Here is a 25,612-nt window from a genome sequence, read left to right on the forward strand (position 1 = left end):
CTCCCCCTCAGATGATTCACAGATACACAGTTCATGATTGAGTGCAAGAAAATAGAAAATGCATTTGTAACCATAGACACGATGGGATTTTATTTTTTTACCTCTTTAATGAAGATGTGACTAAGATAGATTCATGGTTTCCTCAATTCATCTTTCAAAGACCGGAAAATATGCAAAAGGTGACACTAATCATGATGCTGCGTACTTAGAATTTTCCACATGCATGCTGTGAGATATACAGATACTGGGTCAGTGCCATCTTTCTGAACTTGTTATTTTCAGTAATTCTGTGTGGGTGAACTCTCGTTAACTTTAATGTCAGTGCACAGACCTTCTTAAATCAGCAACTTTTTCCAGCATGTTTTATGATAAAGTTGCATTTTAAAGACTGCAATGTTAAAGTTTCAGAGGTTTCAGGAAGAGGCAGTCAGAGATCCGCCCACGCTGGTGGCTCTGAAGTGCAAAGAGAGTTACTTGGAAATATCTTTTGACAGCTGCATCAATTTGGGTCAAATCTGTGGTTCTGTATAAAGGTTTTCCATGTTCATCAGATTCTGTCCTTTGGTAAAAGGCAGGTGGTGTGTGGAGGGTTTTCACCATTTTTGAAACTATTAAACCTTTTTTAGCCACTAAATGTTATTAAACTCAATCATATTTCTTTTAAATGGAAATGATGCAGTATAGCATTTAGCACAGCATTGTCCTCACAGAACAATGGGCCTCATTCACCAATATCTTCTTAAGAAATTTCATAAATATGTTCTTAAGAAGTTTCCTGTGTTTTGAAACTGCAGGATTGTTCACATATGGCATCCTTTTGATCTAACATTGAAGAAGCCAGGAATCATTGAACGAACATCTATTCAAACCACAAAAAAGTTGTTATATTTAGTAGTGTCAGCAGTGAACATTAAATACCACAAAAAACCGATACATGGGACACAGTCACACGTACTGTGAAAGCTTTATTCGAAGAGAGTTACATAATTTCAGAAAAATTTAGTTTGATCTCAGATTTAGTCAAAAACCCAGAAGAGAGAGGGGGAAGGTCGCTCGGAGTGGTGCGGTTGCATCTCCTGAGCCATCTCTCGTCTCATAACAGAAAAAAACTTGGTTTTCACAATAAACAGGCTTCACTTGGATGGAACCTTGAAACTAAAAGCTGTCAGTCAAACTATGCAAAATGTGACACATTTAATATGTCAACACCAGTGTTAAAACCTAAAGATGGGTGACTATTTTTGTGATAATAATTCTCCTCTTCAACATGCTCATGTGTTTTAAAAGTGTTATCTTTTGCAGTATAGACCAAATATTCCGTGTGTTCTCCTCTTAAAGATTTCCGTGTGTTCTCCTCTTAAAGATTTCCATGTGTTTAAAACAATTAAAATATCTATTTAAACTTTTTAAAGACAAAAATGATAAAACAATTTAAATCTTATAATACAACCGTAGAATGAAAAGTAAAAAATATTATTTTCCACAAGCATCTCAGTTGTCAAGTGTGCGTAAGAGAGGTTCTGTTCTTACATAAGAACAAATCCCAAATAGGAAAACATTGGTGAATGTCAGAATATCGGTAAAAACTCCGTAAGTGGGTTTTAAGAAGACATTTGGTTGGTGAATGAGGCCCAATGCTCTCCTCTCTGTCCTCTTATAAACACCAGGCCAGGCCATATGTCATGAGTGTATGGAAGGAGTGGTGACACTTGCCAGTCTCTAGGTATCTGAGCGGGAACATAAATAGTAAAAGCCGGCAGTGAACAGCCTCTCACAGTAGTCACCACCATCGCTCACCCAGCGAACAAGGCCTCGCCACTGTTTTTACTGCACATTGCCTCAGCTCTCCCAGAGGAGACAGGCAGACGGATGGACAGGCTTGAGTTAGGATTTGGCAGTAAATTCTCTCTGGCCTCCAGCCTTCAACTGGTTTTATTTCAGAGGTGGGTCTTAGATTGAAAGATATTCATTTGAAAGATTTAGAATCTATACTCTACAGCCTCTCAGTGTCAAACATCACGACTGGTGCTGTGATATCTGCTTCTTGGATTTATAGAGGTCATATGGGCTGGGGGGGGGGTTTCACTGTTCATGATAAACACTCATTTCTTCTATTTATATAAAAGAAATGAGAAAAGCACAATTCACCTGTACAGATGTATCAGAAATAGATTCTTTGAGTTCTACACACTGATTGTAGAGTGAGGCAATAAGAGTGTACATTAGCTGAAAATGTAAACATACTAACAATTGTTCTAAATAGGAAAAACAGGGCATTGGTCTTTAAATGGAATAGCTATTAGTCATTTGATCCATTGCGGATGCATGTAAAAGATGCAACATGAGGCATTAGCAGATCCAGATGTTGGTGCCCCGGGGGCCTCTATATGCAATACACAGTTACAGCGTACACTCTAGTGACTAAGGCTGTTTCACCAATACTCACATTTCTGGGGCTTCGAAGCTTCAGTTTGAATTACGACCAAATATTTGAAAATTTACCAGGGAAGCAGAGAGAGATTAAAACAAAACTTTGCCTTAAATGTTATACTTCTGCAACAGAACACAAACACACACCTTAAAAACTATGATTGGATGTTGTAATTAGGATGATTGTATCAGCATCAAGTGTCAGGCATCTCCACCGTCAAGCTTTAAATCAACACGTCAGACGCTTGACTTTTGCCACATCTTATTGTTGCAGGAGAGACATAAAGCAAAGATAGGACAGAGAGCTGCATTCCAGCGTTCTACTGATACCAGGAAGCAGATTATTGTAGTTCAGCCCTTTAATTTGGTCTCCTCACCAATTCTGTCATCAGTACCCGCAGCAGTGACTTTGACTTGCAGCCCATAGAGGCTTCCGATGCAAATGAGTGTCAAAATTGATTTCAGTGAGATGCACTTATGGAGGGTATAGTTATCTCTGATCTCCATCTCAGATCAGAGGAATTAAAATGGTAAATGGTCTGTATTTATACTTGATGAGCTCTCAAAGCTCTTAACAGTAAGGATTTGGCCATTCACACCCAGTCATACAGTGCATCTATGTGCAGCACCTTCTCTACCATACATCACTCACACACTGCACAGCTGTCAGGGGCAATATGGGGTTCAGTATCTTGCCCAAGGACACTTTGATACGTGGAATAGCGGGATACTGGGATCGCTGTTTGAGGATGACCCGCTTTACCTCCTGAGCCATAGTCGTCCTCAGATGTTGTTTTAAACTCCAGAGCTTGTCTGAGAATCATCACGTTTCATTAAGTTTTCTTTCAGAGTAAATGATAGCTGTCAGCTGTCTGTACAGGACCTGCTAATAGCTCATTCATCATTCTTATAACAGTGTCATGATGCCTGAGTGTAAAGGGCTTATCTTGGTTTTGAATGACCTTGATCATAGAGTTCAATCAACTTCTAACACAGTTTAAGAAAATGCATCTGACCCGTTGTAAATGAAGGACCCAATGCAGCACTGTTGTATTAAATCACACTAGATTGTACAGCTGTTGCTTTACTCTGTGTTCGGCCCTCCAGTAAAATCATGTGGGACATACACGCTCAACACATTTAATCAAAGGGCTCTTTAAATAGAGCACGTGGATTATAAAATGATCTATTAGCACCTCTTAATCTATTAGGAGGCTGGTCTAAATCAATTAATCCTTTAAAGAGATAATGTAATTACATAATCACTGCGTGCCCGGTTTGATTTATTAAGAGGCTGTTAGCACATTGATACATGAAGAGAAACCTCTGTTCAGTGGCTGGAGGATCAAGACCTGATCCCAAAGCTTCAACCCAGAAATGACACATTGCTTTGTCTTGTGGAGCATATGCTGGATGAAAAGTTTAGAGGGAGTTATCTGTCACTTTGTCACAGTGCTCACAAGCAGATAAACTGCATTCTCCAGATGACAGACAGGTGGCAGCTCACAGTCTTACAGTGGAGACAGCGGGCCGGGCCTCTCTTCAGGCTGCTGATAATGAAGTCCATCAGTGCTGACGGCTCATCATCCCGCAGCAGCACTGACAAAGCTTTATGCAGGATTCCTCAACTCTTTAACATCTTAATGCAAACCTGACCGTGTTTTCCTGAGGTTGGCATTGGGCTGATCTTTCAGAAGACGGACTGGAAAGTCTGTCTGACACGTAACAGCTACAATTACCTGCTTATATTATGGTCCAGTGACTCTTTTTGAGGTTTTTACAAAGCCACACTGATATATATTTTTGTCTTATACTTTTGATGATTACTTGTATTATTTTAAGAAAAATTGAATCATTGCTTATTAATGGTTGCTTAGATAGAACTAGAACATAGACTGCAACAGTTAGAACAAACTTACTTTCTATGCCTGCTTATAGTTCAAACAGGTTTCCAATAAAGTTACAACAGTTAATAGATCAACAGGAAATAATTCAGCAAGTAGTCTGATAATTATTGAATTGTCGTTTTTGAATCCAAACAGCTTACCATGCAACAGCTGTAGCTTCTTTATTTGAAAAAACGTAACTCTATGCCTTTTTAAACTAAACGCTGTGGAGGCATGCACAAGAAAACAGTCTTCCTGTGTGAACTGTCATTTAACTGCATCAGTAGACTCTTCCTCTTTCTTAATACTTGAATGATGCAGTAGGTGACTGACACAGCAACCTTTAAACAGGTACTTTTGACCTTTTTAACACTTCAAAACGTTGGAGCTGGTGAAATTAGCTGTTTCAGTATGAAGGGTTGACTAAATATTCCACTTTCTGTATCTGCTAAGAGTTACGTTCTCATTCCAGTCACACGAACATAACCACGGTTCCAGTCATACTAAAATTAGGGTTATGTTGGACTGGTGTTCCAGGCCTGCTTACCTGATCCCACACTCGATTCCAGCAGGTGGATATATTACTCTGTCAGCTTAATCACTAATTTTTGGCAGCACGCAGACGTCTCCTCACCCCTATCTATAGATTTTACAATATTTTATTGGTTGGTAGAAAGTAACTTTTTGCAGTGTAGAACATTCCCCTGCCCACAGGGAGTTATAATAAATGACACTCAGCCGGTCAGATATCCTTAAACAGTCTGTCAGGGTGATAGAGTGGCTGCTCAATCTAAAGAGGATGATTTATCTGTCAGGTGGCTGCTTCACAGTCTCTGTCCCTGGACTGAGGTGAGTCAGTCCTGAAGTCACTGTCACGATAAATCAGCCATGATGGCAACAGCTGTCTGAGGCCTGTGTGTGGCCCAGATTTCCATCTGCTCAAGACATTTTTATAGACATTTACCATTCACCCAAAATGGATTTTAAAAAAATGCTGTTCTCTGCCACACTCGTTTCATTTTTGTTTTGAAAGGGATATTGTGTGTTTTTCTATCAGAATGTACTGTAACACTGACACATCAAATAATAAGAGTACCCCTTCCAGATGGGTACTGGAAGAAAACATAAGTGAACCCTTTACAAAAACCTGCAATTATGTGGATTATATATAGTTTTCTATTAAAATATGGGAGTAGCTGACTGAAAATTAATTTCATATTAGTCAATGTTTACAATATGTCACCTTCAGACAAGAGAACTATATGGATGCACCTCAGTGTTTTACAGAATGATTCATTTTTCACATTCCTTTTGTAAATGGCAGCCTAAGAGGCCTTTATCATTGGCATGGATAATTTGTGTTTGCAGCATAACATTGATGCATGTTATCAATTGTTAATGTCTTTAATTGGCATAAGTAATTTAGTTGCTATGTATTTGTTGGATATATTTAACACATGAACGCGTATAAGGACAGTGAATGCATCCTGTTGTTTGGCTGCAGAGTTATGCCAAGAATTCATTATTTGTTAGGACTAGAAACAAGCCTTAAGTTTATTTCTCTTTGTATTTCTTGTTACATTTTTTTGTACTTAGTTTCATATTCACCATGGGACAGTTATGGTTGATTGTTTTCTCTGGACCTTTGAAATAAACCATCATTCGAACCAAAAGAATGAGTTGTACATGTGGTAGCTACAACAGTGAGACAAGCACGTCATTGCATTGTTCTTGTGCATATTGATCACATCACACAAACATTTACAGAATTGTTTGGAGAAAATATGTGAACCCCTCAGCTTGTGAAAAGCTAACTTCAGAAGTCCACTCAATGAAACCATATCAAAGGGCTGGGGTTAGACCAACTTGGACTTGTGGATGCTCCATGAGGATAAACACTGGAATGGTATTCCTTTGAATCAATGCACAACTCGGGCCCCATCATGAAAGCAAAAGAACAAAAATTTATAATACAAATAAAGGTTTTCCTTTTGTTTTCTCTAAGCAAAACTTAAGACAGGTGATTTACAACACAAATATGATGCTGACAAAAAAATCAGAAGATGTCTCAAAATGACCTTTAGTAATGTATGTGCAAAGCTAACTCTAATGGAGACAACGAATTTGAGGCATAACCACACTGATTGTACTGCTCTGGTGCTCGTCAGATTAGCTTCTGGAAACCATCCCGAATGTAAGAGGACAGAACTGTCCGCACAATCAACTCCAGACTTTCTACACTGTTTGTCTTTCACACATAAACAATGCAGCAGGAGATTATCTGCTTTTGCAGCGGAGTTCACGTTTTGTTTACAGAACCTCAACACATGCGCTCACCCTCATAAACAAAATCTCTCTTGACATCTTCATCTTTTCGTGTATGGTTCCATTTTTTCACATGAGATATTTGTAAAGTTTTCTTTTTTTTCATTTTTGTGTTTGTCATGTTAGAAAAATTAAAAAAATTAAATCCAGTCATTAGATTTATGCTCTGTCGTGACAGGTAGTGGTTGCAAAGCGTGATTGGAAAATGCTATGAGTTATATACATTTATATCACCATAATAAATAGTGTAATAGAATTACTCATTTGGCTTGAGAAGGCAGAGCCCCTCCCCACCTTTCAGAAATGCTTTGCATCAATGTTTCCTGCTGGGATTGTTTTGACACACTAATGGCTGTGGAATATTTTTTCCAGTACACAGTGAAGCCTGAAATCTCAGTTCCCAGTGAAGTATATGTTGAGAGACTTTGTTCATTCACTATAGAGCAGTAAAATATTCATTACTACACTTTAAAAATTGAGAGGAGATAACTGACTCCATTGCAAAAAACATGTTTGTTCCCCTATAAAACAAGACCTCACTGGATTCTGTGTGCCTCTGGAAACTGTCTGATTCAAGGTCCCACAAAGTCCCTGAGGAAAAGTACAATCTAAGTGCCTGTCACACTTCCAGGACCTGACAGATAGGATGGTTGTGGAATCTGCCCTACACAATGTGGACTGCCAGCTAATGGCTGACTATGTTGTTACACCTCAAAGAGACAAAGGAAAGAAAGAAACATTTTTACATTATCATTATACAGAGTCTCTTTCAAGTCCATCAACATCGAGCAGACTGGCAGACCTGTGTTTAAGTCGTCTGCATGTGTTCAGTAAACGCGAGACAAAAGTTTCCATCTGCTCCTCTATAATCACTGCTTCCTCTGGGATATACTGTACAATAGCTGAGCTGGAAAAATGAGACTTTGATCAGAAATCTGGAGCCAACCCAAGCAGGGGAGTATGTACACGGCGCTTAAAAAGCATGTGTCTGCATGTCTGGATTAGTGACAGAAATGATTTACAGCTTCAAAGGAATTATCATACCAACAGGCCAAAGTGAGCTGTGTGTACAATGACGAAATGCTGCAGCACACTGGGTGAAGCGACTGGATTTCTTGGCTTATATCACATCACATATACATGTATCACGAAGAAGCACTTGTCTCGTACATTAAAGGATTCAAAGCACATGCAGAGCACTAATCGAGTGCAGTGGGTTTAATTTATGCTTCATAACATGCAAGGAATCAATCAGAGTGCCATAGTGTCCTACACTGGGTTGGATATGGTAACCAACAAAAAAGTTGTGTAGTGGGCAAAAAAAAAAAATATATAAATATACAGTACGGGAACAAGTAAACAGTTCTGCCCAAATAACTGTCACTACAACAGTGGAACTAGCTAGTACATCAAAATGTATTACATTAAGTGGTGAAGATGTTCTCAGTGGCTTTGCTGCTTGTAAAAAGTGCCAAATAGAATTAGCTTTTAACTCGATCACAAAAAGGGAATACAAGAAGGCCTTAATCCATTTGATTTGTGTGACTTTGTATGTAGCATGTGTTTAAACACAGATGACGGTTTGAGTGCTGGTGGCTCTTATGCAGATGCACGTTTGCAAAAATGGACCCGTGAAGGACTCTGGAGTACCATCTCCCATTCGCTTTAAAAGCTAGGTGTTCTCGTTCCTTGGTGGATTGTGTCTTGCATTTCATGTATACTAGCAGACCATCTGTGTGCACCTGACTATATTAGTGCATATTTGTTATCGTCATATTTCTTCCTTGAAAATATCAGTGAAATACTGCACAGACCTCAGGCTTTGGTCTGGCAAAAGTATATTAGCTTTCTGTTGCCTCAAGATTGCACTGCACCAACAATTGGCCTGATCACACCTCACTTTAAGACCAACACATCTTATCCAGGAATCTGGAACTTGCTAGGCAGATGCGCACTTCATTGATTGACAGCCATGACCTCCCACCTTTGACTGTGGCCTTCTCTGATTGAACATGAGGACTATCTCTGCATTGCTGTCCGGCCGTGATTGTGTATCACTGAAGCCTTTGACAGAATAATTATGATGGTAATATCCACATTGAGATTAGTTTTGAAGCATTTTTCAGCATTTTCAGTTCTCTTTACTTTAATGTTTGTGGGATTTCACTCACTTTTAATTTCCAAGGTCATTAATGAACTATCTCTGTCAACTTAATTTATAGTTTGTGGGTTTCTGGAAGAGATAACAAAATTGATTTTAGATAAAGCATTTTCCTTTAACTGTGTAAGACAGAATACAATGAATCTCAGTTTTGCTTTTTGTGTCACACAGTTTTAAGGGGATATTGAAAATCGTAAAAAGCAATTTGTTGCATTTTTTAAAAATCACTGTTGATCACAAATCTTGTAATTTATTTATTTTGTTAAAATGATAATTAGCACATCCTACAAATTTGAAAGATATATTAGAAGTCTTTAGTCTGAGATAATATTATCTCCAACATGTTACAAACTAGAGCTTTTTAAAGGTGTATGACCACTAATGTGACTAGTGGCACAATAGAGCATGATGAATCTCAGTGAGCCCTGATTACTGGGTTGACACAGTATTAGGATCAGTGTGCATCAGGCTACTGCTTTCATGCATTAACCTCCCCAGCAAAAAGGTCTAGTGGGGCAAGAAATGTAAGCAATTGTTTGATTTGAATGTAAAACTGAAAGTGACCACTGAACTTCAACTAAAGCTTTTATTGCACATTGTGCACCATCAAACGCACAGTAGGCCAAAGTGAACATACCAGCAAGCCATTGTCTTTATTTTCTGATAGCTGGTCACCATTGTGCTTAGTTATGTAGTGCTGAGGGTGTATTTTAACTCTGTCTCTTGTCTCTGTGAGCAAGTATGAAGTTGGAGCCAGGGAAGCAGCCACCTTGCTTCTGAAAGCTCAAGATTAAGACATATCTGGTTTGTTTAAAATGTAGACAAAAATGGTAAATGTACTATTGTAGTAAATGGTTTGTTTTTATATAGAGCTTTTCTAGTCTTGATGACCACTCAAAGTGCTTTACAGTACAGTTTTTTTTCTATGAGGAGCAATTCGGAGTTCAGCATCTTGCCCTAGGACACTTCGGCATCCAGATGGGGAAGACTGGGGATTGAACTGTTGCTCTTCTGGTTGGAGGACGACCACTTTACCCCTCAGCCACGGTATAGATGTTGTAGTGTAAACAATTTTACTATAGATAACGTGTTTACTTTTGCTATCTTTTGACAAACCTGTAAGTGTGACTGTCACTTGTTTCTTGCCCTGCTGTGAAATTTCGTCACATGTTAAGTTGCCACCCAATAACTTTGTTTTTCTTACAGATAAAAACTACGGTCTGAACTACAACCTCATTTCTAGTAAACCATAATTTCCCTTTAAATGCCAAGCACAGCCAATGTCGTCATTGGGATAGACATGCGAGGGATTTCACTCACTAAATGACTTCAGCATGGCTGTTTACCACCCGCTTCATCAGCTCACCAGTGTTTGGTGTCAGTTAGCTCACAGATCTAACGTTGGGACAGGACGAGGTGGCCGAGCTCCATGTCATCAAGACAAACTCATCATGTCTATAATGCTCTCCTGTCCCAGCACAGCCCTGCTGCCGCTCAGAATGCTTCTGCTTCCAGTTTCTAATTATATAAGATTCAAATGATCCAATCCAGGTCACCTTTTAAAAACTTTCAAAGGGCTATTTTTACATTACAAGAATAAGCAAACAGAGGATTTAAAGTTGCTAAAGCCATGTGCAGTTTGTCCTTGGCTCTACTGTCTGCAAATTAAGCCAACTCCAATTGTATCACCAAAATGTTTCCTCCAACACTGATACAGATTAGGAGCATTTTCATTGTGATTATTTATAATGGCTACCTCAGAAGGGCAATTTAATTAGTACAGGAGACTGTGAGGGAGAAAGGATATTTTAATTTTAATTATCTTCTTAGAGCAATTATCTGCAATAGATTTCTCCACATCGAGTAAGTTTTTCTCTTTTCTGTCATTAGTTCATGTAAAACAGTGTTGATTCAACAAGTGTAGAGCAGGAAAGCCTTATCTTACATCTGCCAAGTTAAATCAAGACAGAAGCAGTTGTTATTTTCCAGCATGATGTTGTGGTCTGAAGTAAGTGATGCAGTGTTTCACAGTTTTTCAAGGGCGTATTATGAAGATAGTAACATGTGCCTACAAGGGACTTGTACTAGGACATGCAGTAGTACAAAAATGACAACATTTGACCAATTGTGGCAAAATACATTTTTATGTAAAAAAAAAAAACTGTTTCCTCTGCAGATAAGCTTTCTCTCTTACTACCTCGCAAAACTGCCCTTTTAATACATAGTCACTGAAGTTGAAGCACACATTGGTTTCAAAGTAAATGGGAGATTGCACTTAATTGGTTTATTTTATGTAACGCAATATCACAAACACATATCATTGTACAACAATCAACGTCTGACCTGTTATTTCAATATTTCTGAGCCTCGCTGTGCACTCACTGTGCGATGTAAGACAGGTTTCTAATCTCTTGTCTTGACAAAGGGAGGTGGGGAACCACAGGACATACCAAGGTTGTAGGTTTAGCTTTTTAGTCATTTTGCATTACTGAAAATATCAGTGGGATTTGAAGGATTTTCTTATTGTAGAACATACGTTTCAGCTGTTTTTGGTTTATTTTCCTACTCGCCACTTTTTGGCTTCAGCATACTGTTCTGTGGATACTATTTAAGCTGCTGCAGGAATCGACCTTGGTAGATTGATTTTTGCTAGTTCAGGCTATTGAAGTGAAAACATCAAGAGAAACACCTTTCAAATAAAGTCAACCAGACTCAGCAGCAGGCCCAAACCCTTAGGATATATTATAGTGCTGTCAACAGCATCAACTTGACCGAGACAGAGTGTCAGTAACTCATCGGCAAACAGAGCAATGGGACAGAATCACAGTTATTTGTGATGTCAGGAGAAGCTCTTTCTGATGGTCCTCAGGTGAGCCTGCACCCTCTCCCTCTCCGGTCCTGTGATATAGCATGAAATGCTCAAGTGGCCTGATATTTTTTCTCTTATTTCCAGCCTGGGTGTGAAAGCAGTGTAACATGTGCTATATGGGAGGGTTTCATTATTACCTTGGACCCTAAGGGAAGTTAATATGACCCCTCATGCCTCAACACTTCTTGCATACCTGTCCCGAGGTAATTCTGTTGGTATGAAGGTCTGCCTCTCTCAGGTGTTGGTCTGACCTTCTGTATCACCCCAATCACAAAAACAATACTGCATTCTCTGAAAAGACAGCTAAACACACAGACTGCACAGTTGACCACCTGGAAGTATGAACCTCAGATGACTTCACATGTTGGTGTTTTAATGCACATGCCAGAAGTGAACGCCAGTGTTTACATAGTGGCCTAGAAAACAGCACTGATCCCAACTTGGACAGATCCCATTCGTGTCATTGTATTGTTCTCTCTGAGCAGAGTTTGGCACATAAAAGAACGTATACTTCCTTTATGTCCTCTGCCTTTGGCGTTTTTCCTCATTTGAATGGAATGAAACTCACTATCTGTCTGTAGGGAAAACTCAGAGACGTTTTTTTTATTTTTTTTATTGTCATTGTTATTTCCAACACTGGAGAGAATGTCTCTTAAGATGCCTGCATTAAAAGCAACGAGCATAGATATAGTTTAACAATGGATGATTGATTTTCATCTTCTGTTACATTTCTTTCATATAACTGAGCTTGATAGGCTTCTTTTACGTATCTTAACTGGATCTGTGGAAGCCTCTCAGCGCACTCCTGCTTTGTTCTCAGCCGATGTCAGAGCCGTTTTGCTCATGGGGCTCGTTGGCAGGGAGCAAATCCTCCAAATAAAAGCGGATGATGATGTAGAGTGGGTCCCTCATCTGTCACAGCGTTTGCTCCTCTTATCCGCGACCGTGCAGAGATAGCTGGGTCACGAACGCGGGCTGTCTGCTTATTCTTATGGCCCCAGTCATGCTGCTTTCACAGTAAAGTGAAGAATCAAATAGCTGATCCTTTTTCTATGTTTGAAGGAGTTAAGCGCGAGTCAAAGTCGACAAACACTTGGATATGCTGTCGCGTTTTTAAAATAAGTCTTTGTTTCTTCTTGAGGAGCAGTGGACATAATTAGGGAAACCAAAGAATGTTATTTTTGCATCTAATCAAGGCAACTAGGCGTCTTGTAATAACAGTTTTATGAGTGGATCATGTGAAAGTGCTGGAAGTCGAGGTTTAAAACCAAGCATCGGTATGTGGTATGCATATAGCTTTGGTTTTATGTGCCCAGTTAGTTCATTCAGTTACATTTCTGCCTCTACCAGAATACAATGGAGGTAAGAAGAATTTAGTTTGAATTAAAAACCTCAACAACATCTCCAGAAACAATGTTTTTGCTACCCTCGATAATGCAGAAAAGACGAAGAAGTGAGGAAGTAAGGAAGGAATTCAATAGTGCATCGAACCATACGGTGTGAATTGTGAACTGTTAATCTTAAAATTCAAATCAGAAATGCAGTGTGAAGGATTTAGTGGCATGTAGAGGTGAATGTTTATATTGCAACTAATTTAACCCCCCTCCCATCACTCTCCTCTTCAAAGAGCCATGGAAATTCTACAGTGGTAGAGTCAGGAAACATAAATGTCCCTCTAGAACCAGCATTTCTTCTCTGGGCATGGTGGTTCAACATGGCAGTGTCTGTGGAAGAAGACCCACTTCATATAAAGGGCTCAAGCTACTGTAACAAAAACACACTTGATAATAATTCTTAATTCAGCTGATAATACACTAATGAAAACATCATTAAGGGTATTATGACACTTTTCTCCTGATAGATCCTCCAATATATTACCCACTGCTGCATTAATATAGCTGTAGAATGTTTTGTATGAATGTTGGGCAAACTGCATGTGATTTCAAAATAAAACGATACTGGTGCAGTTCAGGAGCAGCTGTGGAGTGTAGCGTTCAGCACTGGAAAATGAGATGATTCCTCAGTTTCCTCCAGTCTCAGTGTATTTTCTTTTTATATCCAAGTACCAGTCTGATCAACCTAAATGCCATTCTGAGCCTGATAAGGCTGCAATTTGGGGAATTTTGATTTATTAGAATATATTTATTTTAATGGTTCTGATCAATATTTGTTATAACGGGTGGCTGTGGCTGAGGGGTAGAGCAGTCGTCCTGGAAACTGTACATAGCTAGCTTCTTCCAGTCTTAATGCTAAGATAAGCCAATTTAGATTGATACTGATTTTCAAATCCTGCCCCCGCTGAGATATGGGGCTTTGATGCAATTTCCTGCTTTTATCAATTGATAATCAGATTTTGTAGCCAGTTTCCCTCCATGCAAATCACTGTCATGTATCTCCTCTCTTTCTCAGTATGCAATATTACCCATTACACAGTAGTAATAATATGGTTGTAAAATATGAGTTCAATGGCATGCCAGGATATATGTATGTTGACTGCTGATCTCTTTTGCTTCTTCTTTCCATTGGAAAAGCGTTCAAAAAATGGTTATTTCACTTTTTCAACTCTGGCAGAGGAGAGCTGTCGGTTTAAAAGAGTCTCTGGGATTTTGCTGCCAGGAGTGCAGCTCTGTTAAACTCTGCTTTCAGTGCCGTGTACGGTCCACAGCTCAGATCTAATCCAAATGGCTGCTGCTGTTGGTGGACTCTTACCCCAATTATTTTGCCTGATGCTGGCAACTTTAAACGTAGTGAAGTAAGAAGAGAGAGGGTGTCGCAGAATATGGGAAATGACTCATTACTCTTAATTTGGTGTAAATGTGGTGTAACAAACCCAAAGGTTCTGCTTTTTTTCCCTGTTAAATGGTTTTTCTTGGAATATTTTCCTCACCCATGGACAGAGGATGTCGCACCTTGTACAGATGTTTAAGCCCTATGAGGGCCTATATTTGATGTAGACATGGTAGTATTTCATGTTATTATAAAGCGAAATCAGATGTAGACCTTATTAATCTTTCAGTCTTATTAAAAGGTGACACAAACGTCTCAGTTGAAGTTTGGAACGTTGTTGAGATCTTGTCTTTGCGTTGCTGTGTCATATTTGGGTGGGAGGCCGTGGCAGATGTCTCTCATAAGACAGCAGGGGCTCGGCCCAGGGGTGCCACTGTAGACAGTTTGCTGCTGACAGGTATCTGTAGCTGACAGATTGCCAGATATGAGCTGGGCTGACTGGTGTTGCAAGGAAAAAAGTGTATGCTGGGCATTACAGGAGCCTGGCATTGTTAAAGAAAGAGGTATAATAGTTAAGAGCAACAACAAAGCAGGCCGGTTGTGTCACAAACGAAGTGTAAAATACTGTATATCATTAATTTACTGGCTTTGCAGCGACAGATGAAGTGCTGTACTGTGCAGGGCTTTTCTTTTTCAATTTTAGTCAGGGTAAGGACAGTCCTTCCAAGCCTTCAGTCCATTATATCCCCATCTGCTTTACAGATGAGACCCTGGGGGGATGAGGGAGAGGGAGGGCAGAGATGAAATGGAGATGATGCTCACATATCGTTGTGGTCATGTTGAAACCTCGTTTGGGTTCGGGAAATTCAACAATCCTCGGGCTGATCTGAAAACAAGGCTGCTGTTCACCAGATGACATTATAGAGATGCTGAAAGTCCACCAGAGACCACAGTACCCTGCTATTATTTTAACACTGTGGTTATTTTTACAGCAGTGCTAAGAGCAATCCTTTATGTAAAAATACACCTGTCTTTCCAGGCAAAATTTTAAAAAAGGGGCCTGTTGGCAAAAATGGAATGGTTTTGTCGGGTGTGATCTGTGGCTTTGTGAGTCGTATGCTGCCCCTGTGAACTGCAGCTGCAGCAACCTTTTCTTTTCTTCTCATAGCCTTTGGTATGAGGATTAACATGACCATGGTTTATAGGGCTGGTGCATTACTCATGATTTGATCCAATATAAAAATATACAAGCACTATATTGAGGTACACTATTAAGTAGGTGCACATAGCATCCATATTACTTTAGTAACTAATAACTAATTATTTGTTCTTTATTCGTAATGAAAGCATTACAGCTTAGTTCTGCATCCCTGTATCTTACTTTCCTTATCTTACTTATATTATTATATTATTATATTGGACTGACTCAAAGTAAATCAATCACCAGCTTAATCTCTCCTTATCAGTACAAAGTTACCTTTTTAATTTTCATAGAGGAAAGTGTTTCCCCACAAAGCTTTAATAGAGCAACATTTAGAACAAAGAAAAGAAAGTTTCTTTGTCTTTAATATAAATTGCTAACCAATGATCTCAATCACGCTGACTCATTACAAGAAAAGCTGGTTTATTAGAATTTGATTCTTGATGGAAACCACCGAAATTATACAAACTAAATTAAAAGCAGAAAGTCATCGAGTTTGGCAACGCTGCTGAAGCATCCAACATCTGTAATGAGCTGAGCGAAAAAAAGATTCCACAAGAGAGGGGAGGGGGGCTTTGTTTTCAATTCCATCAAGGCGTAGCTCAGACCGTTCAATGCAAAACACATATACAGTATATAGTATGTGAAAGTTTGGACTCAGTACAACACATGTACTTTGGAGCCAGTTTGTTAATGAACAGAGACAAAACAAAGCAACGATATTGGATACAACAAAACATATATAGACAAACATTAGGGACACAGAGAAAATGAATTACAAGGTCACGTCGATGCACTGATGAAATCCACATTTCCTTATATTTTGCTGATATCTCAGTAGAATTGAAGATATTCGTTACCTCTCCAGAACTTGTTCCTTTGTGGTCATGCTGGAGTGGACAGGTGGAAGTCACTGTACACTGAAAGACTTCATCCGTTACTAGGTTTCTGTATTTCAGTGACTAAATGCTCCTCTGAATATTGAACGATGTCCCTGCCAATCTGCTGCAGAGACACAATGTGAGTTCCACTCTGTCTGGTTTATTATTTTAGGAGGCATATTGATGAATGGCCGTCACTGTATGTTTCAGGGTGAGAAAAGCTTGTGACAGTTTCAGAGCGGTGGGAGTTGAGAAAGTTAGCATCCTCGCATTGTTCTGAGCCATTACCCGCTCTGGCCTGCTCATATTATTTCCTGAATGCCCCGAGTGCCTCATCAGTCCATTCATACTGGCTGCACAAATAAACACATCGACACAGAAAACAGGGCCAGGAAAAGGCAGAATCCATCATGTTGTGCGACTGTGAGGAACTTGGGGAGTTTTTCTTCTTAATTACAATGGAGACAGTGTTGTTTTGTCTTTATTCAGCTGGTATCCTCGGAATTCAACCTCACTTTAAACCTCTTTCTCGCAATTGTTCTTCAATTCCATGCATTTTACCCTGAGTAAGGTTTTAATAGGTCATTAAAATTTTGAAATCGATGGACTGAAGCTGCCAGCATTGATTTCCATTTTCCAGGGAACTTTATATTTAACAAGATGGAAAGTCCACAGGAATTGTTTAAACCTTAATCTGTGCTATTATGTATAACATGTTAGATATAATCACTAACCTACAACACTTTTGAGTGACTTTAAGCCCTGTGTTTTTGTTTCACTGGCCAACAGATATTTTTTCAGGAGTTGGAGCACACCAACAACTGAGCTTAAAGGCAAGTGTGTACTGGACTTGAAACTGGATGTGGAAAATGGCAACTGATTATTAAACCAACATATCAACTGTATAATGTGATAATACTTTTTGTCAGTGGTCTTTCCAACTTGTTCTATTGCTAATAAGTACTTTTAAAAATGTTTAAATACATTTGACTTTTGTCAGGGACAGAAACACACAAACTATTGTGCAATTACATATTATGAATCATTTGCATTCCTATGGAGTTGTTTTTTCATTATTTGGTCATCTTGAAGGATTCCCATAGTGGGTGTCTTAATAAATATCCTCTGGAAACATGTATCTACTGCTGTGAACAGGCTGGACAACCCACTCCTTCACCACAGTCATTTGAGCCAAAGTTAAAATATAAAGACGTTTTGTTTTGCACAATTTAATGGCTTATCCAGTCCATTTATTTAATGGAAAAAGCACAATCGAATACATCATTTTCTTAAAATGAAAAATGTTGTAAATGCATTTTGCAAAGTTCACTGCAATTTGTACAGACTTTTACTTTTTGTAAGTTCAGAACATTGTCCATCATAGTCATCACTAATTGGCTCATATATCCAGACAGCCTTATATCAATGTGATATAGCAGCAACATGAATAAACAGTATGTTGTCATGCTGCCGTTGTTGACTGGATGCTGTCATACACTCCCACGAGGCGCAGATGTGTCGGCCATGTGTCTCAGTGTGGTGTGAGACATGTCTGTGTTTAGCCAGACAGAGTAATGATGGGCAGGCGGAGTGAGGCCAGGCTAATCAGTCCAGACAAACCTCATGGGACTTCTTTAAGTGGGAGGATGTGTCTTGTGTTTGGTCTGTGTGCTACACAACAGCCCAATTTAGAAGGGAGGCAGCGCTGCCATCCCAGAAACAGTGTTGACTCTTTCAACAATAGCTATTGACAGGAGTGAGGTTTCTGGAATATAAATGTATCTGTGTGTTTCCATTGTTTCTCAGGTAATTAGCAGGCTACTCCTCTGTGTTCGGCTCCATCTGACACTACAGCTGAACCTCACGTTTGGCCTTTGGCAAGAACCCCAGGAACATATTTTAGATAGCAGTGAGAAAATATACCGCTTCTAGCTTTCTCTTCCAGGCTCCAAGTGAAAATGTTATAAAGAAGGAATGTGTAGTTAGCTTTAAAAGAGTTATGGCACTTAGGGCAGCTTGCCTGATTGTCTGTGGACCGAGCTTGACATTTTTATGTCCTCGGATAAACTACAGCAGCGGTCAGCAATTGGATCAAACCATTAGTCAAAATTGCCGACTGATGATTTTGATAAATGTATTATTTTTGTTTTTGTCATTTTGGTTTTGTCATTTCAGACTGAGCACCTACATCAGGACAGTATGTAGGTTCTAAACAACATTTATACTGTTTTACGAGTTGTCTTAAAAGTAAATGTTTGTTTTGTTGCTGCAGTGCTTCATATTGAGCTGGATTGGAGAGCTTTTATTTTAAAAAGTTGTGAACTTGGGTCCTAACATTGTGTCAGTTGCTTAACTGTAATATAGCTGACAAGCAATGTATGAAAACAATAGTTAAGTAACTTAAACTAAATATATGACCCACACGTGATCAGTAAAAAAGCAAATAAATTTTCTTTTATAAAAACGTTCACCATAAAACTTTCATTGGAGATAAACCAGGTAAAATGAATGCATACTTTACTCTACACCACAGACAGTTTGTAAAAAGCTCTGCACACAACGTCCAGCACACAAACAATACAACGTGACAGTATATTGTAGAAAAGTTTGAGGAGGACTAACTAATGACAAGGAATGATGCTGTAGTAGCTCCAGAGTTTCAACGCAGGACAAGAGAGCAGGCAGGTTTAGAACAAACAATGCACTAGTATTAACAATATGTAAATGTTCTGTTCTGTATATAAGCCAGCAAAGGTTTATTGAGTTGAAAAACAAAAGCTCTTTGTCAGTGGCTTTTCTTCAAAGGGCACAGAGGGAAGTTTGTGGTGTGTGTGTGTGTGTTTTGGAGCTAATATGTGGATAAAAGCATCAGGGTGAGACGGCTTTGGGTCTGACGTGGAGGTGATGGGGAATCTGACGAGCTTGTGGCTCTCAGTAGTGCCAGGCAACAGCAGCTTGCCTCACACTGCTCATTCACCAACTGAGCTGCAGGCAGCCAAGGCTGGCTGTTACACACGCAGCAGGACCTGCAGAGAAGCGAATAATGTCAGTGATTGCTATGACGGCTGCCACATCAGCACTTGACGTCAGCAAAGGTTTGCTTGAAATTGCATAATTGGAAAGCAACAAGGATTTTTTCTGAAAAGCATCAGCAACAATGCGAGATTTAGAAATATAAAAAAATGCACTCATTCATTTCTGCAGATTTAATGGGATACCGGCTTAACGCGTTTTACGCTCGTTTCTCTGCATTGATGACATTGATATGATGCCATTTTTCCTCTGAATAGGTAGATGGCAGGATGGAGATGGTTTTGAAGTGCAGCCATTGCTTGAAATTTCATTTCACTGAATGACTGAAATGGCCTTTTAATAATGACAGTTGATTGAATTTACAGAGCCATTCATAAAGCTGTTATATGCCAACTCCATCGACCATTCAGTCTTTCACGGTGATGCATCATCAACTGTGTGAGGGAATGAAATGAATGAAAAGCTATATTTCCAAACAAACAAAACGATAGGATCATGTTATGGCCCATTGTTTATTTTTTTGTCCTTTGTCCTCTTAGTTCTCGCCAACGAGTGAATCATGCTCCGATATTTGCTCTTGTTCGGTTTCTTCTGTGGCTCTGACATGACGTCTTCCTTGAGAGTGGTGAGCTACTTGTCTCTTATAGCCAGCAGGTAGCTGTGGCTCTTGTTGTTTGTGTGTGACGTGTGTCTTAAAGCAGGTCATAATGTTCCAGCTCAGTAAGTCAGAGTTACATTGTCCAGTTCCAGGTGTCCAGGGGGCGCTATGACAATGACAGACATGCCTTATTATGAATTTGTTTACCAGCACAATTTTAAGGTATAACAAGGAGCTAATGTTGCTTTATTAGCCACACCACATATACCCACAACATAAATATATGCAATTCATCAGGTCTTTCAACCTCATCTCATAGTGGCATTATCTATGTTTTATTAGTTTGCTGGTTTACATCCCTCATATAACTGTCAAGGAATAATAATTCAATCACTTAATAAAAGTCATCTTTCCTGAGAAATTATAACTTTTGATACTTTAACATTTTATTAAAAATCCACAAGCGTATGCAGTGCAGGTGTTTCCAGTTCATTCAGATGATTCATCCCGGAGAGTTTCATGTCCAAACCTTGGTGGTGCTTCATCTGCTCGGCACCTGACGATGAACACTGACTCTGTCACACTGAGGACTGCCATTCAACTTGTGTGAACTATTTATAGAAGAAACTGAGACCAGAGTAAAACGTTTCCAATCATAAAACGGGCTACTGTACTCTGGTGACAGGGCTGCAGCTCCTCGCTCAGCTGAAGTCTTACAGGCGCCTTTGAAGCCTGGTGCAGTCTACCATATGTTTCTGTCTGCACTGCTCAGGCCTCCGTCTGTTCCATGCACTGCAGCGGAGCAGACATGGAGGATTTACTGCACAACTGTTTTTATTCCATCAGTCTTGTGTGTGCTGATGTATGCATACCTGCATGTCTCTGTGCTGCAGGTCCAGGTGTTTCTGCTGAGGAGCTGCTGCAGAGCTGCTGCACTGCTGGTCAGACATGGTTCACTGACAACCACCACTGCAACCACATGCCTCTGCAGACCGATGACAAGCACTCTGTATGCAGGTAAGTGATGAGGCCTCAGTTTTAGCTGCACTGACACCCTTGGAAGCTGCTTTGAGGATAATAATAATTTAAGTGGTTAGATGAAGTAGGTGAAAACGTCATGTTAGCATAAGTGCTAGACCCCAGTAAAGTTTCCAGTGAAATACATCTTAACATGAGATTATTTTTAAGGAGCATGCCACCAATTTTACAACTGATTAGTCCTTGTATTTATAAAGTCTGAGCAAAATACAGCTTAGTTTTGCAAAAAAAAAGCACATACAGTTTTGAGGTGTAAGGTTTATTTAGGCAGATAAGTTATTTAAGTGTCATTGTGGACACTGTAGGGCCCAGTCAGGATATCTCTACCTCTATCTGTTTTAATTTTTAACATTCTCCTTGCTCTGCGTTTTGTGCCAAATCCCAACACACTACATCTCAAGGCTCTTTAGAGAAAAAGGTGACCTTAAGAAATGCCGGAGACATATATGCAGAGACAATAGACCAAACCTCAAATCTCAAGAGGGGCGGTGCTGCTCACTCCTGTGAGAGCAGTGTGGCCGCTCTAACCTGATAACATGGGCGTCCAAATGAAAAGCAAGACATTCTCCGTTGCACACGTGCCGCTCAAGCAGTCAGGTTGTCCCGAGTGACAGGGTGGGCAGCCACCTGCCTGTACCTGTTGGGCTGAAAGGAGAAAAGTGGGGTAGAGAGGCTAGAGGAGGAAGGATGAAGAGAGACACAAGGCAACATGCACATTGCTATGTTTTCAATGCTACAGATAGGCCTGGAGTCCACACTACTCCAGTTTTAGAGCAGCTCAAACAGAGAAGTTTGAAAATGATGCTTTCAGTCTGGACGGGCAGAAACATTTTTTGGAAACAATAATGTAGACACACAACAGCTTGTTGATTTTCGGGTTAGGGTTAGCCTTCTCTGATCGTCGGTCTCCTATCAAGTGATCCGCCTCTGGAAGAAAGCCACCAATATTTGCCTCAGCTACCAGTGTAGAACGCAACATGAATAATCAATTACAAATGTTGCTGACCCTGTTGTCTTTGCTAACAGTGGTTGTAATAGAACTGCTGACATGCTTAAAATATGAGTTATCTTCACCCATTTAACCTTAGCCTTGTTAGGACAGGCGCTCACATGCCTGGTGCAAATGATTGGATATGCACAGAGATCATTTTGGTTATGAAATGCTGATTTTATAATGATGATAGTAGTGACTCTTTTAGTCATAATCTTGTTATAAATAATAACAGCATACATAAATGTAATAATTATAATAATTTTCAAAAGTAGAGAGAGAGGATCCACAAAACCTTACTTATATTAATATTTTATATTTTATTCCTCATATGTAGCTTGATACAGCACATGTACAGTGACTGTACCTGACCTGCTGTTGTTTGAGTTGAACTCAACCAGTCTACTTGCAGGATTAAGGAACCCTCAACTCTTATACCATTATGTGACCATTATTTTGTCTCACATGATTTCAGTCTATAAAAATGTGCTTGTCGGAATGTAAATGTGTGTGTGTGTGTGTGTGTGTTTGTGTGTGTCAGTGTTGTACAGAAGCACTGCTGTCTCAGCTCAGTGAAGGAGAGCCAGTGTGACGCAGGTATGAAGTCAGCCAGAAGAGGGAACACGTGTGAAGTGGATCAGGAGGATCAGTGCTCGGACGACTCCTTCCAGGTACATCACTGTGCTGCTTTACCACAGTTAGGGCGTCTGCCATAAATGTACTATTATTAGATAGCACAGAGTGAAGAGTGGAGGAGGAAGATGACTGAGTCATTACTGAAACACTGGGATGATAATACCCACATTCTCTACCCACCAAGGTCTCTAGAAAACACTGAGCTGATTACAGGTTGTTACTTTTACCTCTTGAACAGACAATGAGCTGTTTTTGGGAGTCAGGTCGAGTGTGACCCACTGTTTCAGACTGTTCAAAATAACAGAAAGAGTAAATCATCAGCTGCGGTCGAGTGCTGTGAATCCTGTAAGACTGCCACAGTGACACGACCTGTTTTTATGCATGGACTTTCTGGACTTTCTGGAGTTTCTCTGGAGTTTCTCTGGCCAGCCCCCTCGTAAAAACTCTAGATAACGTCTCAATTAGCCCATGTGAGAAAACGGCAGGAGATCCTGCACAGGATTCAATGAGAGCGAGTGGGTATGTTGATGTCGCTTCTAACACGTGGCGCAAAATGAAAAAAAAAATCAAAACATAACAAAAACAAATATCTTGTGCTGCGAAACCGGAGCCACACATGTAGAGGGAGGGAACAGAGAGGAAGATGTCAGAAGATCTTTTTGTGATGAGGACCGTAAAATCTGGGCTGTAATCAGAAGCATGTGATGTCCGCAGCAGAATTAAAATGTTACATCCTCCCTGTGTCTGCTGCAACAGCTTTTACCTAAACACTCTGGAGATTTCTGAGTTGTTGTGAATGAGTGCTGTGCAATTGGAGAGTGTTCAATCATGTCTTAAAAACGGCTACAGTAAAATCTGATTGTGTCTGTGGATTTTAGCCTTTAAACGAATAAAAATCTCCTGGAATGTTTTGGTGTTCCGACCAGGGTGAGATTTCAGTTTCAGATACCAGCAGGGAGGCTTTCCTAAAGGTTAGACAGCTTATTTGTGTTCTTTGGCAAAAAAGGTCAAACTATTAGTAAAGAACTGCCAAAAAGATCCTGTTTCTCTTTGTGCCCTTCAGACCTGTGAATACTTCCATGTGGAAATTGGAGGCACGCCTTTGGTCAGAGTCAGCTTAAATAGCATTCATTGTTTCTCCAAGCAGAGACCTGGTGGTTTGGCCCCAGAGCCAACTGTTCATGTGTTGAGGCGGCCGGGCCAAACCACCGTGCCAGGTCGTTGTTTTTGAAGGAAAGTTACAAAAGGGGAAATCTGCTTTGCTTTGCATGACATGTGGTTCAGCTTGAAGCTGCAGCTGAAATCATTTGCAGTGTGTTCACAGGGTTGAATTTGCCCCCTTGCCTGTTTGGCAGTGACGTGTCCCCCTCCTCAGCTGTTTGCTAATCCGGGCTAAAAGTGGAGGGCCATAAAGAGAGGTGGTGATTAGAGAAGTGAAGGGCACGTTAGTGACACACTCCTAATAGGCTCTGCTGCTGTGTCTGGATGTCCAGGTGTGCTGCAGCTGCTGTGCCCTCGGCTTACGAGTGCGCGGTGAAGGATTGGGCTGTGATGCTCACCAGTACCTGAGCTACCCGTGTGGTGACGTCTTTCTCACCTGCTGCGAGGAAGAGGAAGGTCCCAGCCAGATGCCGCTGAAGAGAAAGCAGAAACCCAGACCAACTCCCATGCCGAAGAAAGGTACCTGTAACCCACTGCACAGCAATTTGTCTCGACGATGAGCTTTTGACATGGAAAACACATTCATCGCATTCATAGGTAGTGTCAGGATTTACTGTGTATGTGAAAACTATGTGCTGACTAAACAAAAATAGAGTTTACAAAACTAAGTAGATGTTTTGAAGCTTTAGATCATATCACATGATCTGCAAAACTAGATGGAGGTGTCCCAAAAAAAGTCAACTTTTAAGATACACGATTGAGAGGATCTTACAGTGCTCAAAAGAAGAGAAAAATGTCAAGATCTGCATTTCTATAAGATCTGGAAACACTTTATCTGCGCACAAAGATCATGTGGGCAGATACACTTTTTCTCAATGGATGTTAAGGTGGACCTGGTTTTTCAGCTGCTGTTTCTATGGACAATAATGACATTTGAATTAGAGATATTGTGGTTGAGTCAAAAAGACTATATGACCTGGGGATTGATCCCTGTACCATTTTAGATAATAATTGTTTATTGCATTATAATACACTATTATAGTAGTTGTAATAGTACCATGGTAGTTTTCAGTTGTAATCAGCTGTCTATCAGTAATGTCTTTATTCGTCTTATTTAGATATTAAAATATGGCAGTCATGATTACAAACATCGTATTAGTAGCCTCTTAATATTAATAGTCAAAATACCTTCACAATACATTCATACACAGAAAGGGGTAATGCTAAAATACAAGACGTTTGTTTACTTCAATGATCAATATCAGACACACTAATTAAACAACCTTAAATTCTGTCTTATTTGTTTAAAATGAAAAAGGAAGACAAATAGCCGGTTGCTCTAGCAGGACTGTGATAAACACAATCAAACATCGTATTCATTCTGATGGGAGGGGGTGGGATGTATCGGTTGTATATTTTCAGCCTATTCTTGCTTTTGTTGGATTATCAACTCTAGGTTTAACTTTTATTTGTACACTTTGTAAAATTATCCTCATGTCAAACTTGTTACCAAAATGTTCTTAACCACACAACATCCATTCAATCATCATACACCAAAGGACACACACACACACACACACACACACACACACACACCTGAGCCAATGTTCTCTTGGTTCAGGAAAAGCCTTTTCCCATAATGCAGTGTGGTTTAACAGTTGGCAGAAAACAAGTG

At 39.9% G+C, this 25,612-nt stretch overlaps 1 protein-coding gene across 1 annotated transcript in view; it reads left to right on the forward strand.

The window, feature by feature from the left end:
- Positions 1 to 25,612, forward strand: part of fbln2 (fibulin 2) — a 71,032-nt gene that overhangs the window by 5,614 nt on the left and 39,806 nt on the right. The window contains exons 3-5 of the mRNA XM_069513512.1: positions 21,005 to 21,128; positions 22,682 to 22,811; positions 24,270 to 24,456. Of these exons, the coding sequence (XP_069369613.1) occupies positions 21,005 to 21,128; positions 22,682 to 22,811; positions 24,270 to 24,456 (441 nt within the window). The remainder of the gene's footprint in view (positions 1 to 21,004; positions 21,129 to 22,681; positions 22,812 to 24,269; positions 24,457 to 25,612) is intronic.

This window comes from Paralichthys olivaceus, chromosome 2, assembly GCF_024713975.1.
Source record: "Paralichthys olivaceus isolate ysfri-2021 chromosome 2, ASM2471397v2, whole genome shotgun sequence".
NCBI lineage: Eukaryota > Metazoa > Chordata > Actinopteri > Pleuronectiformes > Paralichthyidae > Paralichthys > Paralichthys olivaceus.